The sequence below is a fragment of the Pseudorca crassidens genome, chromosome 9 (assembly GCF_039906515.1).
Source record: "Pseudorca crassidens isolate mPseCra1 chromosome 9, mPseCra1.hap1, whole genome shotgun sequence".
NCBI classification, from domain to species: Eukaryota; Metazoa; Chordata; class Mammalia; order Artiodactyla; family Delphinidae; genus Pseudorca; species Pseudorca crassidens.
Window position 1 is genome coordinate 2,532,790 of NC_090304.1, and position 18,427 is coordinate 2,551,216.

The window sequence follows — 18,427 nt, forward strand, 5'->3', positions numbered from 1 at the left end:
GGCAGCGGGGGACGGGGAGGCCCCAGCTGCCTGGAGTTGCAGCACCTGAGAAGTGGCCTGATGTCACCTGACCTGAGCCCCACATAGCCCATTGGCCGTGGCCTGTGACTCAGGCCTGCCCTCAGTCCCTCTCCCCAAAGCTGCAGCCTGGGAAAAGTGAGAGGTCCAAGGGCGGGAGGCAGGCCGCCTGTCCCCACCTGGTTTCAGGCTCTCACTGTCAGCCTGGCCTTGGTCTCTCAGGTTCATCCCTCTGTCTGGCTCCCTGAGCCCCTCAGCTGGAGTCCGCCAGGCAGGCCCCACCTCACAAGGCGCTGGGGATCGAATGAGAAACAGTGACACACCACCCAGAGCGCCTTTACTTCTTGGGTCCTAGCAAGCGCCCATTCATCCCTCAGTACCCTGCTCAGAAGTCACTACCAGCTCCTAAAATGCAGTGACAATGTCTTGGTCTTTGGGGCCCTCAGGGCCCAGCCCAGGCACTCGCGAAGTGTTTTTGGAAATGACTGGGCCTAAAAAGCATCTACCTCCCTGTCCAAGAGACCCAGCTCTCTGCTCAGAGCAACTGATGTCGGTGGAGACTGTTTGCTTGTCTGTGAAACCAGAACACCTTGGGGCGGGGTGGGGGGGTCTGGTGGCGGGGACAGGGCCAGGCTGGTCCAGGCCTGGGGGAGCTGAGAGGAGGGGCCTCTCCCATCATCACAGAATGCGGAGCGGGTAGGGGAGCCAGCTGTCATTCCTGTCACTCAGCAGAGACTGCCCAGGGCCTGGTTCACGGGGACAAGGGACCTTTCTGGAATCTCGGATGAATGTATGAACAAAATACAGGAAAGGGGGGAGGGCGAGTGGGCAAGGCATGGCCACCACCTTCTGGACGGTACTCAGCCCTTGCAGCTGCCTGGGCTGCGTCATCACAGGACAGAACATCTTGCTCCCGCCCACCCTGACCCCAGAGTCTGTGCAGCAGGTCTGGGGTGGGACCCTGTCATGTGTATTTTTGTTTTCTCTTTTCGGTCATGTGTATTTTTTTTTTCCTTAAAGATTTATTTATTTATTTATTTAGGCCGTGCTGCGCAGCATGCGGGATCTTAGTTCCCCAACCAGGGATCGAACCTGTGCCCCCTGCAGTGGAAGCACGGAGTCTCGACCACCGGACCGCCAGGGAAGTCCCTGTCATGTGTATTGTAATCAAGTTCTTCACTACTTTAAACATTTACCAAAATAGTTACCAATTGTTGACATAAAAAGTAAAAACTGGCTGAAATGATTTCAAAGCTCTATTTCAAAGTTCTGAGCGCTCCTCTCTCGCGACCCCACCTCAGGTCCACTCTTGATGCGGTTAAGTGACCTTCGATCCTTTTTACTGGGTTGGCCGAAGTGTTCGTTTTTTTCCGTGAGATGGCTCTGATAGCGCTCAGTTGTCTTTAACTGTATTCAAAACAATTTTGTTAGGTTGTATTGTGACAGCTATCATATCAGCGTGCATTTAAAAAACATCAAAATTGGTGAATTTTTCTGTAGCCATTTTAATACGGGAGATGGAAGAAAAACAACATTTCCGGCATATTATGCTTTATTATTTCAAGAAAGGTAAAAACGCAACTGAAAGGCATAAAATGATTTGTGCAGTGTATGGAGACGGTGCTGTGACTGATCGAACGTGTCAAAAGTGGTCTGTGAAGTTTCCTGCTGGTGATTTCTCACTGGACGATGCTCCATGGTCAGGTAGACACGTTGAAGTGGAGAGCGATCGAGACATTAATTTAGAACAAATCAATGTTACACCACGCGGGAGATAGCCGACATACTCAAAATACGCCGACATACTCAAAATACCCAAATCAAGCGCTGAAAATCATTTGCACCAGCTTGGTTATGTGAATCGCTTTGATGTTTGGGTTCCACATAAGTTAAGCGAAGAAAACCTTGACCGTATTTCCGCATGCAGTTCTCTACATAAACGTAACGAAAACGTTCCGTTTTTAAAACAAGTTGTGACGGGCGATGAAAAGTGGATACTGTACGATAACGTGGAACGGAAGAGATCGTGGGGCAGGCGAAATGAACCGCCACCAACCACACCGAAGGCCGGTCTTCATCCAAAGAAGGTGATGTTGTGTATAGGGTGGGATTGGAAGGGAGTCCTCTATTATGAGCTCCTTGCAGAACGCCAAACGATTAATTCCAACAGATACTGCTCTCAATTGATGAAAAGTGTCCAAGAAGCTCTGATTCATCCACTTTATTCACCAGACACTGCCCCTTCGGATTTCCATTTATTTTGGTCTTTACAAAATTCCCTTCATGGAAAAAAATTTCAATTCATTAGAAGACTGTTAAAGGCACCTGGAATAGATAAAAAGTTTTGGGAAGATGGAATTATGAAGTTGCCTGAAAAACGGCAGAAGGTAAATGGAACAAAACGTGAATATGTTGTTCAATAAAGTTCTTGGTGAAAATGAAAAATGTGTTTTTACTTAAAAACCAAAAGAACTTTTTGGCCAACCCAATAAAAAATGCATTGGCGTTTCCTCAAAAAAATTAAGAATAGCATTATCATGTGATCCAGCAATTCCACTTCCAGGTCTGTCCCCAAAAGAAGCGAGCAGAGACTTGAGATGGTTGCACACCCGTGTTCACAGCAGCCAAAGGCGGAAGCACGTGCCCGTCCGTGGACGAACGGATACACAAAATGTGGTCCATGTACACAATGGAGTATTACTCAGCCTTAAAAAGGAAGGAAATCGTGACGCAGGCTACAATGTGGATGAGCCTTGGGGACATTTCACATCAGTGAAATAAGCCAGACATAGAAGGACAAGTTCTGTCTGATTCCACTCACACGAGGTCCCTGGAGTCGTCAAATCCATAGAGACAGGAAGCAGGACGTTGGGGGCCGGGGGCTGGGGGAGGGGAGAGGAGTGAGTGTTTCATGGGGACAGAGTGTCCGTTTGGGAAGGTGGAAAGTTCTGGAGACGGATGGTGGGGATGGCTGTCCAATATCGTGAATGAACTTAATGCCACTGAGCTGGCTAAGCTGCTAGAAATGGTTAAGATGCTAAATTGTATGTAACGTGTATCCTAGCACAACTTAGAAAATGTGAATATCCACGTCTGCAGACACGAGCTTGCGTTTTTAATCTGTTTGATAGAAAGGGGGACAGGTCTTGTTTTCTTCTAGGTCGTGGGTGTCCCCCATGAGTCCGCCTCCCTTCCACCGGCCACACTCTCATCTAATCACCTCCTGTGCTGGGCCTCAGGCTGCAGTTCCTGTGGGCAATGTTGCCGGAGTGTCTGTGTGCCGCTGACCATACCCATATGTGCAGCGTTTCACCAGGGCAGCCGGGAGGACATGAGTTGCTGAGTTAAACGTGTCACAACTCGGACAAGATTGCCTGCCAACCCATTTACAGCCCTCCTGGCAGTCAGGGTGCCCGTTTCCCCAAAGCTGGCCGAACAATGAATGCTCTGTATGACCAATTGTGGCCCAAAACGGGGTCCAGTCTCCAGGGGCGTTTCTCTGAGCCCCATGTGTCTGCCGTCTTTGCTCTTCACATGCTTGTGTCTGTCTGAACAGCTTCTGTAGGGGGTGACGGTGGCCCTCCCCCAACAGATGTGTCCGTCTTCATCCCAGAACCTGTGAATGTGACCTTATACAGTAAAAGAGTGAATAGGGTCCCACTCACATGAGGTCCCCAGAGTTGCCATTCACAGAGACAGGAAGTAGACAGTGGGGGCTGGGGGAGGGGAGGGGCGTGAGTGTTTAACGGGGACAGAGCGTCAGTTTGAGAAGATGGGAAGTTCTGGAGATGGATGGAGGTGATGACCTTATATGGCAAAAGATGCGATTAAATTCATGACCTTGAGAGGAGGAGCTGCTCCTGGATTATCGAGGGGCCTGAATGCCAGCACACGTGTCCTCATCAGAGACACAGGAGAAGAGGAGGCCACGTGACAACAGAGAGAAGCTGGCGGGACGCGGCCACAGCCCAGAGATGCCTGGAGCCCCAGAAGCTGGAAAGGGCAGGAGCACCCTTCCCGAGAGCCACTGGAGGAGCGTGGCCCTGCCAACACCTTGGTTTTGGATTTCTGGCCTCCAGAACCGTAAAAGTGTAAGTTTCTGTTTGCTTTAAGCCACCCAGCTTGTGGTCAGTTGCAGCAGCCCCTGGACACTGATACAGCCCCTAGGGAGTCCGGTGCTGCGCCTGCCCCGCCCTCCCATCCACACCTTCTCACCCTCTCCTGGGCCTGCAGCCCAGTCTGATGGCAGATGGGGACCGGACAAGAGTGATGGGGTCGTTAGCTGACCGTGGGTGGTAAGGTCCAGGCTTCCCAGGGACCACCGGTGAGCTCTGAGCTGGGTTTTCAAGGATGAGTAGGAGTTCTCCACATCACCTGGTTTCCCCAGGCATAGACAAGGAGACGGAGCTCCTCGGATGTCTGGAATCCAGATGGAAGTACTTCCTGGCCAGGAGGGGAGCCAGAGGCCAGGAGAGCAGGTTTGGGATGTTCAGAGGGGCCTGAGCCGGTGGGACCTGGTTAGGGGGTCCCCTCGGCCCCTCCTCTGGGTAGAGACTGTGCTTTCTTTGGACAATCAGCCCCTCACCAGGCACCGCAGTCTCGGGGCTGGTCTCTGCCCGTGGCCCCTCCCATCCACCAGCCCCATCCTGGCCCCCCACCCATGAGCTGCTGAGAGGCTGGGCGTCCTGGCCCAGGGTCTCCAGGCCCCCCTACACACCACCCCAGGTATCTCATGCTCTAAACAGTGTCCCCTTGTGCCTCCCACTTTGCAGGCCAGAGGCCGGGCACTCTCTTCCCTGCTTCCTGAAGTCCACCCTCCTGCTTCTGTACCACCACCTGCCCGCCGGCGCAACTCCTGTCCCAGCCTCTAGCCCGGCTGCCTATGGCCATCTGCACGAGTGTTCTGGGGCTACTGTAACAAATGACCACACGCTGTGAAGAACACAGGTCTATTACCTTCCAGTTCTGGAGATCAGATAGGCTGTGCTGAAAGCCTGAGGAAAGACCCCGGCCCAGCCCCTTCCTCAGGGCCAGTCTCCTCCCATCGTCCTTGGAGCCCCTCAGCCCTGCCCTGTGATGGGACCCCAAGGACCGGGCCTGGGGGTGCCTCTCACGGTTCCCTCCCCCACTTCCACTGCAGAGCTGGGAAAGGTGACCTCTCTGGGTCACAGCCTGGGGGCTGGGCTCCATCCTCTACTTGGTTCTCCTCCTTCTCAGGAGGTCAGGGTCCTGGTCCCTGGGAGGGCAGCTCCAGGAGCTCTGCTGGGACCTTCCAGCCCCCTGCCAAAAACGGGGCCACGGTAGAAGAGCCCAGACTACGCTGGCCCAGTGCCTGCCCGTCCCCCGAGACGCACGCTCCAGGCTCGCTGAGGCCCAGAGCTCCCAACTGGCAGGCACTGGGGAGGTGGCGTGGGCAGCCCTACCCGTGCCCGGGGTCGGAGTAGGAGGGCGGCTCTGGCCTCACGCGTAGGCTTCCTCTCCCGTAGCCCCAGGGTGGCAAGTGATGGGTCTCCTCACAGCCCAGATGCGTGAGCCGGGAAGGCTGAGGCTTGGTGGACACCCCCAGACTTGCAGAGGGGCCCTGGAGAAAGCCCCCGGCCCGAGAGGGAAGAGCCCGCAGAGGGCGTGTCTGTGGGGTCTCCTGCCCCTGTCCTCCTGGGCCTGGGCAAGGTCCACAGACCCCACGAGCCTGGAGCCCAGCTGGGCCGGGCCAGGCCAGGCCTGTTAGGTTGCCATGGAAAGTCACATCCGGCCACCGCCCTGGAGCTGAGTCTGCGTGGCCAGGCTGGCTCAGTGACTGGCCGGGTGGAGACACCTCGGGGCGGACGGGGCTCCACCCAGGCATACCAAGTGACTTGGCCTCGGGGTGTGTGCGAGCCTCACCCTCCCGGCGGCCTGAGGCGGCAGGGCTGAAGGGGGTCTCCAGGGTCAGCGCCCAGTGGGAATCCACAGACAGAGGGCCCCAGGCTCCGAGGCTGTGAGGCGGATCCCAGGCAGACAAGGTACCCGGAGAATCACACCAAGTTCAGAGGGACCGAAAGCTCAGCCAGGGCCGGGGAGGGGCTCTGGAGGTCCTGCTGTCGGGGGCCTGAATGGCTGGGTTTGAGGTCATGGGCTCCCGTCCCCCACGGGGCTCTGCCCTCTGAGCTTGGGGCTGGGAGGACGTGTCCGCCTCCACAGGAAGGAAGTTGCTCGGAAGGACTCGGAAGCAGGGGCCAAAAGCCCAGGTGTGGCTGCGCCGGGCAGGCCGTTGGCAGGGAGCCAGGGGCCACCCACGCTTGGGACAGTGCCCTCCAGCAGGGCCCCAGCCCCGGAGACAGCCCCTGCTGCAACCAGGGGCTTGGCTGGTGGCCAGGGGCTCCCTCAGGGTGCAGCTGGAGGTGGCCCCTCTCCCACCGGGCCTCTGCAGCCCACCCAGCGTTGCCCAGCCCACTGGGCACTCAGAGGCGGGGAGGGGGGGAGCAGTGCTGGGAGGTGTGGAGGAGACAGTCTGAGCAGAGGGCAGGTCAGAGGTCAGCAGCACTACCAAGACAGCCCAGCTGCCCACCTCTGGGGCAAGGCTTGGTGGGAACCCCACCCCACCCCCCACAGCCCCCACAAAAGCGCTCAGGGAGCAGAAGCCCAGCTTGGCCCGTGACAGCCTGGGCTTAAAGAAGGGAGCCCTTGGGCTTCCCTGGTGGCACAGCGGTTAAGAATCCACCTGCCAATGCAGGGGACACGGGTTTGAGCCCTGGTCCGGGAAGATCCCACATGCCACAGAGCAACTAAGCCCGTGAGCCACAACCACTGAGCCCACATGCCACAACTACTGAGTCCGCATGCCACAACTATTGAAGCCTGCACGCCTAGAGCCCGTGCTCCACAAGAGAAGCCACCGCAATGAGAAGCCCGCGCACAAGAGCAGCCCCTGCTAGCTGCAACTAGAGAAAGGCCTCGCAGCAACCAAGACCCAAGACAGCCCAAAATACATACATAAACAAATTTAGAAAAAAAGAAGGGAGCCCTTGGGCCTGGGGGGACTGCGGGGCCCTGGAAGGGGGGTCAGGTCTCTGCTTGGCCCCTGCCCCACCAAGTGGGAGCCATGGACCAGCAGAGCAGGCTGGCCACCGGGGGCGGAGGGGCCGGGGGGCTTTGTCGCCACCCCAGGCCCTAGGTGCCACAACTCCCAGCTCCTAAAGGGGAAAACCAGAGTTTTAAGTGGAATCTCCCCAACTTGTGGGGCTTTTGAAAAATCAGCCTCACTAAAGTATAATTCACATACGTAAAACCAAACGTCCCCACGTGAGGGACTTTGAGGAGTTTGACAAGCGAACACGCAACCCAGACAGCTCCCTGGGCAGCCCCAGGCCCGCCCCCAGGCAGCCGTGGTCACCTTGCGGCCTGGAAGGTTTGGAAGTCAGAGATACGTCGTGGAAGGCCCGCTCAGGTGATGCTTTCGAGAGCCCTGTGCTGCTGGGCTCCTATGGCCAAGGATTAGTCCATGTGGGGTATAGACACTGCTGCCGCCCCACCTTCAGGCAGGGAGCCCCTGCTCCCCAAGGCCGGGGCACTAGGCCACACGCCACCCGGAAGTCAGGATGCCGAGGCTGGCGGGGGTGGGGGGGACTCAGAACGGCAGCTGGGCCTGGAGTCGTCCCTGGTTTTTTGGGGTTTAATAAATTTATTCATTTTTGGTTGCACTGGGTCTTTGTTGCTGTGCGCAGGCTTTCTCTAGTTGCAGCGAGCAGGGGCTGCTCTTCATTGTGGTGCGCGGGCTTACTGCGGTGGCCTCTCTTGTTGTGGAGCACGGGCTCTAGGTGCGCAGGCTCAGCAGTTGTGCCACGAGGGCTCAGTAGTTGCGGCTCGCAGGCTCTGAAGTGCGGCTCAGTAGCTGTGGCACATGGGCTTAGTTGATCCGTGGCATGTGGGATCTTCCCAGACCAGGGCTCGAACCCGTGCCCCCCACGTTGGCAGGCAGATTCTTAACCGCTGTGCGGCCAGGGAAGTCCCAGCCCTTTGGTTTTGAGCGTGTGTGACAGACAAGACCCAGGCCCTGTGGGAGAGGCATCGAACCAAGCCCTGCGGCCTGCGACAGAACAAGGGTGGCCTGGGGAGAGTAACCCAGGGAGGGGGGCAGGCAGGGGTGGCAGAGGCCACAGGAGAGGAGGTGGCCCCTCACGAGCAACGTGAAGGCCAGGCCCAGAGGGGGCCCCAAAGCAGGGTTGGGGAGGCCTGGTCATCAAAGCCCTCCCCTGCTTGCGGCAGTCCAGAGGCTCAGTGGGGACGGAGGCCAAGCAGGCAGGCAGTGCTGCAGTCCCGTGGTGACAGCAGCCTGGGCCCCAGGAAGCTGCAGCTCCCAGGCAGAGCCGGCCACCAGGAGTGCCACCCTCCCGCTGCCTCCAGGCTGACGGCTCCGCGCAAACCTACTGGACGCTCCGTGACCTTCCAGCACAAGTGGCAAGGACTGATGGAGCCCTGGAGCCTGTGAGCACCCAGGGTGAGACAGGGCGCTCCGAGGCGCCGGAGGGTCCAACAGGAGGTGCATGGCTGTGGGGTCAGAGCCACAGCGCATGGCTGGGGAGGGCACGGCCTCAGGGCTTCGTGCTGCAGCCTTACCACCAAGTGTACCCAGAACAGCTGAGGGGCAGACTGAGGCCCCAGTGCCCCGGGCGAGCGTGGCACCCTCGCCCACCCTTCTTACCCATGGGGGAAATAAACCCGGTGCCACAATGTGAGCAATCTGAACACCCCTCCCTCTGCCCCCGTTTACACTGGTCTGACGTAAAACCACTGTGTCTGGTCACTACGTCACATGGCTGCCCACAGAGAACGCAGAAAGGGGTCCCCCAGGCACACAGCTCCTCTGACTGGGAACCCCCACGCAGCTGTGTTCACGCAGGTGTGCACTCACGCACAGGTGCGCTCCCCATACAGGTTCTGCTCCTCCAGCACATCCCAGAGGGCGTTCCCCATTGGCAGGCAGGTGCGCTTGTCCTCTGTGGCCACGAAGCCCACTGTGGACGTGGGACTTTTCTTTTTTTTAAATGTTTATTTGGCTGCATCGCGATCTTTTCATTTAGTCGCGGCACGCGGGCTCTTTCGCTGTGGTGCGCGGGCTTCTCTAGTTGGGGTGTGTGGGATCTTAGTTCCCCGACCAGGGATTGAACCTGCATCCCCTGCATTGCAAGGCGGATTCTTTTTGTTTTAGATATTGGGGGTAGGAAGTTTTTTTATTAATTAATTTATTTTTGCTGTGTTGGGTCTTCGTTTCTTTGCGAGGGCTTTCTCTAGGTGTGGCAAGCGGGGGCCACTCTTCATTGTAGTGTGCAGGCCTCTCACTATTGTGGCCTCTCGTTGCGGAGCACAGGCTCCAGGCGTGCAGGCTCAGTAGCTGTGGCATCCTCCCAGACCGGGGCTCGAACCCGTGTCCCCTGCATTAGCAGGTAGATTCTCAACCACTGCACCACCAGGGAAGCCCACAAGGTGGATTCTTAACCACTGGACCACCAGAGAAGTCCCTGGGTGTGGGACCTGACTCATCGTGTCTCCTGGGGGGTGAGGGAGGGCCTCCGCCACCCCCTGGCCATCTCAAACTGCGGCGGCACCTACCGTCCACCCGCTCGCACATGGGTGACACACGCCTCCTCTCCTGAAGCCCCAAAGACTGCTGGGTGGAGGTCCCAACAGTCTCCTCAGGCTCTCGTCACACCACCTGCCAAACCCTCACTGCCCCCGACCGATCGGCGAGAAGACAGCCAGCCTCTCACCTGACTCGCCAGCACCCTGCACGTGCCTGAGTGCAGGGTCACTGCCCTGGGCATGAACCCGGCACCGCCACCCGTTGGTGACAGTCAGGAGAGGGACAGGCGCTCCCGGCACTGAACTGTCCCCGCTCTCCCCCTGCAAGTTACCTACGCACGTCACTTTGTGCAACCGTATCTGACCCCATAGGTACTTGTCAACTCCGCTGTCCTAAATGCGGTCACTCTGAGGGCCCGGGGTCAGCAGGGATGGTAGCTCTGCTGGAGGCCTGAGGGGACTGGGTGGGGGGCGTGCAGGCCTCCGAGCACCCTCCAAGGATGGGGTTTTTGTTGCGTGTCTGCAGGAACGAGGCCCCCCTGGTGCCCCCGTCTCTTCTCGGTGGCCGTCGGGGCAGGCCCGGGAGAGGCTCACCACCGCCCACCTCTGGGGGGTCTGGACCCGGCTGGCCCGGGGGCCTCAGGAGTGGACGACGTTCTGGCCCTATGGTCGTCTTGGACACCCCGAAAGCATGTTTCTTTCTAAGCCTTGCTTGGCCCTTCTCATGGCCCCCGGTGTGCTCTCTCTGACCGCTCCCGGGAGAAGCCAGCCCCGCCGGCAGGAGGCACCGGGCGAGCTGGGCACCGGCTTCTGTGCTGCATGCGGGTTGGGCCGATCCCCAGACGGGCAGCTGGAGCGAGAGCCCGGGCACCAGGTGTCTCCCCACTAATGAAGGGAAGCAGGGAGGGCACAAGCACCAGAAGAGCACCAGCGAGAAGACACGCCGAACGTGGCCATGGCGCAGCAAGTGTCCCTCCTGGAACCTTCTCATCGGAAAGGTCCAGCCCCGCACACGTGGAGAAACGACTCTGCTGGGGGAAGGAGCAGACGCTCTCTCGGGGCAGCAAAGGGCCCACCCGGGGACCCCAGACCCACCCCGACGGTGAAGTGGGCCTGCAGCCCTAACTCAAGATGGGCTTTAAAGCCTCAAAATCAAAACAGAAGACCAGGAGCCCGGAAGTCCCGGATCTGCCCACGCCCGGGGCTCCAGAGACCCGACCCGGCCTGGGAGGCTGCGCAACCACATCCGAGCCCCACCCGCCCCAAGTGCCCCAGCCCGCCGGGCCTCCTGCAATGAAGACACACACAGCGCTGGGCTCGCAGTTCACAACTTTAATAGAATATTCTAACTAGTCTGTACAAATTGAAAACACTGTATTCAGTTACAAACGTATCATAAGTAAGGCTGAGCAGTCTACAGCCTGGCCACAGCGTGGATGCCCCTGGGGCCAGAGGTCACACACTCGACACCCACATTCCAGCCAAGAACGGGTCGCTCGGAACCCAGGGCTTTTAAGACAAGGTGAATGTGAGGCTGAGAAACGGGAGCTACCGAGAAAGCAAGACATTTTACACACTACGTGGGAAAGCTGTACTTTCCTGCCCGAGCCCTTCCCCGCGAAGCCTGGCAAACCCTGGCTCTGCCCATAGCCCCACCCCACCCCCGTCCTCAGCGCCAAGCGTGGTCCGTGTGTCCCGAGAACCAGCCCTGGCCCACGGCTGGCGGGAGGGAGGCCTTCTTCCATGCGGGCGGACCACCAACTCTTGCTCGGGGCACCGGGTCTCTGGTGCCCACAGGGTCTCAGAAATTCGAAGGACAGCTCACGTCCCAAGCCCTCACAAGCGTGAGAGAGAAATAAATACGAGATGAATCACACAAGCTCGCGCCTCAGGCTCAGTGGGCGCCGCGACCCTCACCCCAGCCCCGAGGAAAATAAAGCCAAAGGGTGAGTGGGGTGAGTGCCAACCCCGGCCGGCTCTCCCGAGACAACTGGAAACTGCATGTGGGTTTCTTTCAAAGAAACAGGAATCCCGTCTGATGGCGGGAGGGGTGAACTGGATCTACACGCCTTGGAACTGCGCCCTGGACACGGGCCCCCGGCGTCAAGTGATCCGCCCCCACCCCACCGCCCCAGCGGTCTGCGAGGCCCTCCCTAAGGCAGGGCTGGGCGGGTCCACTGAGCTGCGCCCAAGGCCGTAGAGCGTGCTGCTGGAATTAAACCTCCTGTTTCTGAAATGCATCTGAGTTGCCACTGTACAGGTTAAGCAAAATAATAAAGTAAAAGGAGAAGTTAAAGTGAAAATCATGCACTTGAAAACAAGTTAGGCGTAAGCACTTGTCCACACGAGCGAGCGGCGCCTCACTGCTGCTTGCACTCCGAGGGCTGGCTGGGCTCCTTCTGTCAACGAGAGAGAACAAGACTTGTAGAGAACCGAGCAATTCCACCAACCAGGCATCTCCAACCAACAGCGAAAACAAAGACTCAAGTATTCACTCGTTCTTGCTGAAAACACGGCCACTACAAATACACTTTAAAAATAGTAACAAATAAGCAGCTAACTTCCCAGTAACAAGGTCACAGCGGGGCTGCCTCTCTCTGTATAAAGACATTCTAATTCTCAGCAGGAGGGTCTCCAGGTGAGGGAGGTCCTCGGGTGGCAGACGTAATTAAACGCACAGCAGTGCCCTCGTTCCAAAGCTGGCAGGCGCCTGGGCTCTGGGGTGAGCAGGCGGGGAACAGCGCTGGCTCCCCTCCATCCCCGAGGTGAACAAGGCTGCGGGCGCTGCCTGGAGCACACCTGCCCCCAGGCCGGGCCCTGAAGCAAAGCCCCTCCTGCCCTGGCCCGAGGCGCCCCGACAAAGGACGAGAGGCCACCAAGAACTCCACAGCCAGGCCCCAGTCCTCCCAGGAGCCCCCTCGGCTGGGAGTTCCGTCCTTTCAGAGAAGGCGCGAGCGAGACAAGGAGCGGACGCACTTCCGTGTGGTCGGCAGCTGCGTCTCCTGTCGCTGAAGCCCACTTAGCGACCCCATGAATGCTGTGTGGAGGACAAAAGCAGCCTGAGAGACAGGTAACCATTTCACCAGTACTTCTTAGCAAATGAATTTACTCGTCAGTAACCTATGGTCTTGGCTGTGAAGATGACATTACTCTGAATACAACTTGGCACATCTACGGAGTCTTAAGAAAAACCCGCACCACACAGTTCAGAAGAACCATCTGGGATAACACAACTGACACCTTGCATGGAATAAGCTGGGCTACAGGTCATTCCTTGGGAAACCACACCTAAGGGATGAACAAGCTGATGTGTAAAGGGTGCATACAGACAAAACAATAACCTGGGGCCCTGGGCTACGCTCCTTGTTGTAAGTGTAACAGCACAGGGACGAGCTGGGACTTCCAGGTCTGGCCCGGGTCTCGGCCCAGCACTGCCCAGCACTGGGCCAATGGCACCGGCCCATCACACGCTCACCGGAAACACTGCTGAAGAAAGAGCCTGGGCACCAAAACAAATACTCCGACCAGAAATCCTAGTTGAAAGAGACCTAACTCAAACTCTGTCGTCTCAAGGGGAGACCTGGAGGTGGCCCAGACTGTGCCCAGGGGGATCAGACGCCGGCCCCAGACTCGCTGGGGAGGCGCAGAGGTGCCCCAGGACTGGGACAGCACTGGCAGGGGCTGGGGCAGTGGCGTGCAGCCTTTTGTGGACAGGGGAGAAGTGTGTGGGTTTCCATCACTGGATCTGCAGAAAGGAAGGAGGTGGGAGAAGCTGAGGCTGAGGGAGTGGGTGGGACGGTGCCGTGGCCGTGGTATGGCGGGGCGGGCGGCACAGGGCGGCGGGCTTGCTGCTCTACATCCTCTGGGTAAATACATACGCAGGACGTACAGGACGCCATGAATGCAGAGTGGCACGCGGCTTACACTGTGCTGTCTCAGTGACATCACATCTATCTTTAACCAGGAGAAGGCATCAATCATCTGTCTGTTGACAACGAACTCCTTCCCTGGGTGCTGAAGACTGCTAGAGGGAAGGGTCCTCGCCAAAACCAAGACCAGGACGGGCTGTTGTGAGGGTGGGAGCCGGGTGGGGACGCTGTGTTTAGACAGGAGGCAGAAGGTGGGGCTTGCCAGGCAGCAGAGGGTTGGGCTGTCACCAGCATCCCACCTCCCGAGGGCCACGTGCAGCCCAGCCTGGCACCAGCCCAGAAGCCTGGAGCCACGCATGTGAGCTTCATCACCGGGACACCACAGTTCCGGCCCGTGACAGAGGGCAGAGCAACACTGCACTAACCCGGGCGCCCTCTGCCCCACGGCACGAAGCTGTTGGAAGCCCAGTCTCTCATGCTGCCGCTCGTCAAGGGGCGGGAGTCGGTGCTTCAAAGGCACAAACTAACAGTCAACACCCTGCCTGGTGGGGGCGGGCACTGAAAAGAAGGGCTTGCACTGCTGGTAGCAAGCACACGCCACCACCATGGCCTCAGGGCTGGGGGCCTGAGGCCTGAGCACCTGCCCAACAGCCCATGACACGACCCCCTCCACGGGGCGCCTGACGACACAGGCGAGACGGCACGGCTGTGGTTCTGCCACAGAAGAGTCCTCCTCGCCCAGAGGTACAGGCTGGACCATTTATGGACGCTTCGCAGTCACGGGCAGGGTGGGGAGCAGTGGGGCTTCAGGCCAAACCAGCCTGGCTGACACGTTCCTCAGACACACAGGGCAGCAGGAATCAGACAGTAAGCAGACACAATTCTAAATGATCAGATCTGACCCTTTAAAACAGAAAAGATCCCAGGTGTACATTCACTTCATCTAATTAAAATGCTTCCTTTAGCCCAAGTCTGCCCACCTGCCCGTTAGTCTTCTAAGAAAGCCAGCCGCCCGAGTAAGACAGGAAGGCGATGCAGATGGACCCGCGAAGGCATGGGGCTCACAGACCCCCAGACCACGGCTCTGCGGTGCAGAGACACAGCTCTGCTCTCCCAGGAGCTGCTCCCACACCGCTGGCCTGCTTAGCTCAACGCGGGCAGCCCCTGCTCTCTCCTAGATGCTGACACTGCCGCCCTGGCTTCTCACAGGCTCTCCTGTTTGCACCCTCCTCCGTTGCCCCACAAAAGCCGACGGTGTCGTACGAGAGGGACTTCGTGACTGGGGCAGAGCTACGAGGACCCATGACCCCCAGAGGGGGACAGGGCGGCTCCTGGGACTTGCAACGCTCACCTGGACCTACAACAGGTCCTTTTCTTACTCGAGCAGTACACTCCTCAGCAACCTTGACAGACTTACTAGCGCTGATGTGAAACCTGGTGCCGGCAGCTTCTGAGAGAGAAGATCCTGGCGCATTCAAGTTACCCCTTTATTATCTATTGGTCTGCGTAGCACCTGAATTCCTGAATTTAAAAAGTATAAACAAGCAACAGACACACGTCGAGAAGAATCACAGCAGGCAGCAGACCTCGTCCTGCTGAGGCCAGCATGGCTGGGGGACCTGTGCATCCTGGTCCCAGGGCCCTCTTGTTCTGTCCTCTTCCTGGGTGTGGGGGGTGTGGGGAGGGGGGCGGCAGCCCCATCACCAACAAAGCTTTCACACCAGTTACATCTCTGTTACTTGGTCAGCGACAAACACTGGGCTCAGCAAGTAGGAGCCAGACGTGGTTTCTGTCGGTTTTAAAAGCACACACGACAGACACCTGCACAAAAACACTGCTCTTCAGAAAGCCCTTGTCCAGGCCAGCACGTGCTGAGTGCGCCCGGACGCTCCACCGAGTCACGACAACATGGCATTGCTACAAAGCACAGACCAGAAGTTTGGAAGTTAGGAATGAATGGAATTCCACCTTACCTAGAAACGTATGAATGATTAACAGACAAAAATTACACCTAAATGGGGAAAAAAATTGAAAGGAACTGTCAGCATGAACGAAAATGAAATGCACAAAATTATACAGGAGGAAAGAGCCACCATTTCTCATGATACAAAGGGCTGCAAAAGTATCGACCTTGAGATGGGAAACCTCAACACCCATCTGTACCTTTAATACCGCAACACTTCTTCCTGATCTTCCTGTGCTTGTACAGACTGTGATGTGACTGCGCCCCCTGAGGAGGTGCACATGGAGGAACAGAAGTGTCACGTCACGACCCCAGGGGACAGGACTAGGGCATTTCGACTGCACGTGGCTGACCGAGGGGCCCTCCTCAGGCACCTCGCCCACTCCCAGCCAACACAACAGACCGAAGGCTTCACGAAGGCTTACTACTGACATGTCTCTACTTTCTGTTAAGCTATCTGTGATCACTTGGGGAGAATTCTCTAGAAAACCCAGACGTGAGAGGAGACAGAAGGTTTGGCAAGGGGAGAGAGAGGACGGACAACAGGAGGAAACAACAAGAAATGGGGAACAGAGCAGCCGCTGTCAGTGAGACAAGCGACCAGAGACAGGGCACCTGAGTCCAGCAGTGGACACTGTAACCAGCCATCTCTGCTCTAGAAGCCCCACCGTGAACGTGTGCATCAGCGCCCCCCAAGCGCAGAAGAACAGCCAGATACAGACACCTGGGACCGGGCACGGCGCGGTTCTATTATTACCCAACAGTGAAGGGCGATCCACTCAAGGCAGGGCCCTAGGCTCGCAGCTCAGGAACTGAGCACAGGTGCGCCGTCCATACGGCGACGCCCCAACAGACAGGCTGGCTTTGAAAACATGAACATGCCCGAGCCCACTCCCAGAGCAGTATCTATAAGGCACAGTGAGGATTTAAACCCACCATGAATTCTTCCCCAGAAGGAACTACTGCTGTAAGCATGCATTCATAGGAACATCTGGTGCTATAAAGTGATCAGACCCAGCTACACAACGACAGCTTAGTGCACGGTCCACTTCAGGCACAACGGGGGTAAACAAACAAACAAACAACATCTACTTAAATAGAGATAAAGATTCTACAATGCCAAGTAATGTTAGTATTCTGACAGCCTGTGATACATTTGGTCCTAAGAGTCAGGTGAACTATAAATTTCACGTGAGCAATTACAGCTTCAGGACAGCGTTAGAACAGTTCTGTATTTAAAATATGTGTCAAGTGGCAAAGTCCCTGATGTACGCTCATCTGAGTCCGTAAGTAAAAACTCAAGACAGGCGTAAAATTAATGGGACTGCCCACTCATCCTAATTGGTTGTTTTGTTTTTTGCAAAGCTTCCTAATTTATTTCAAATATCTGAGCTATCGAGACATGTCTTTTGAGTATTCTCAGCCCATGTACAATTGTAAAATTATGCCTACAACTCCATTATCCTATCATTAACAAAACAAAACAAGCCCCCCACCAAGTCCCGTCTCTGTACCTTTTCCAAAAACAAACACACAAAACAAAAAAGTTTATTCATGTTGTCAGTCAAATCATTATCTTAAAAGAATTAAAGTTATGGAATGTAAAGCTGCTCTACTGAACAAGTTTATACAAATAAGATATAGCTTGGGAAAGCAGTTTAGTACTCATACTTAACACTCAAATTATACACCAGGTGTCTAAATAGCTCCTCATCCAAGTATTTTCCTGGTGCATTTTAACTTTCCTAATTAGAGAATGACAGGTACATATTTGTAACACCACTACCTCAAAGTGGGCAACGTGTTTTAAAAGGTCCACAGTGTAGCATACACAGGCGTGGGAAGCCCCAAATAACTAACCTTGGGGTTAATTTCGGCATCGTCCTCATCTTCTCCCTCCTCATCACCTTCTAATTCCTGCATTGAAAGGAGTGAGAGCTAGTTGAACAGACAGGACTTAAGTTCTTGTGGATCCACCAGCCACAAATAAAGCAATACTCTGATTTTGAAGGAAAGCAATTACAATCATTGCTAGCCATACTTCTTTAAATCCCCTCCTTTGGACACTTCTTGTTCTAGCAAATAACCCTGAAATAAACATACTGCTGAAAAAGTGGATTTGGTTTGCTAAATGGTTATTTTCTAAGATGCATTTTCATAAGCCAACTGCAGGGTCAAACTGGACACTGCTACCCATCTGCCGTGTCTTTCCGTAGTATTCAATAGGGCTGAAAGCTTCAAAGGCAGCTTCCCACAAGACGAGTCTAAAGTGGTCCCCTGACTTCATAACCTTCATCCACTCAAACAGAGAAGGCCTAAAGCAACCTCGGGGAATGATGTCTAACGAAAACCATGTCTTACCTCCTCCTCTCCTTCCTCACCTTCTTCAAACTGAAAAGAAAGGAAACAGGTTTTTAGGTTTTGGTTTTTTTTTTTTGCGGTACGCGGGCCTCTCACCGTTGTGGCCTCTCCCGTTGCGGAGCACAGGCTCCGGACCCGCAGGCTCAGCGGCCATGGCTCACGGGCCCAGCCGCTCCGCGGCACGTGGGATCTTCCCGGACCGGGGCACGAACCTGTGTCCCCTGCATCAGCAGGCAGACTCTCAACCACTGCGCCACCAGGGAAGCCCGTTTTTAGGTTTTATAAAGCGTGACCCAGGCAACCTGACCCAGACACAGCCCGTCAAACGCCCACAGGGGTATAGGGCCTAAGGAGAGCGGGAAGTGGCCTGGCCTCTCAGCAGAGGCCAGTCTGCCACCGGCACCTCTGTTCCAAGCCAGGGCCAGAACTGCGGGGCCGCTTGCTCACAAGCCCTGCCATGTTAATAGGATACCAGGTATCCGAAAACCACTCAAAACGAAGACTACGGATGGAGACGGGGTGAAGAAAGGAAGCCGTTGGCTTGGGTGTGCGCTGGGTCCAACTGGGAAACTGGCTGATCTAAGCAAACCAGTAGCGTTAATTTTATCACATACTGGACTTTCAATGTCATTTTATAACTCGGACAAGGGGAAATCTT

The 18,427-nt window shown here is 56.3% G+C and overlaps 1 protein-coding gene across 5 annotated transcripts in view; it reads right to left on the reverse strand.

Annotated features, from left to right (window-relative positions):
- Nucleotides 1–10,893: 10,893 nt before the first annotated feature.
- The window catches only part of NAP1L4 (nucleosome assembly protein 1 like 4), a 63,676-nt gene continuing 56,142 nt past the window's right edge, over nucleotides 10,894–18,427 (reverse strand). For 4 of the 5 annotated variants that reach the window (XM_067747942.1, XM_067747943.1, XM_067747944.1 and 1 more), the window contains 3 exons: nucleotides 17,770–17,799; nucleotides 17,269–17,325; nucleotides 10,894–11,975 (listed from right to left, as the gene is read on the reverse strand). In XM_067747942.1, coding sequence (XP_067604043.1) covers nucleotides 11,937–11,975; nucleotides 17,269–17,325; nucleotides 17,770–17,799 — 126 coding nt within the window. In that variant the 3' untranslated portion in view covers nucleotides 10,894–11,936. Of the gene's footprint in view, nucleotides 11,976–15,418; nucleotides 15,457–17,268; nucleotides 17,326–17,769; nucleotides 17,800–18,427 lie in introns of all 5 variants that reach the window. The other variant, XM_067747940.1, reaches the window with a different exon arrangement.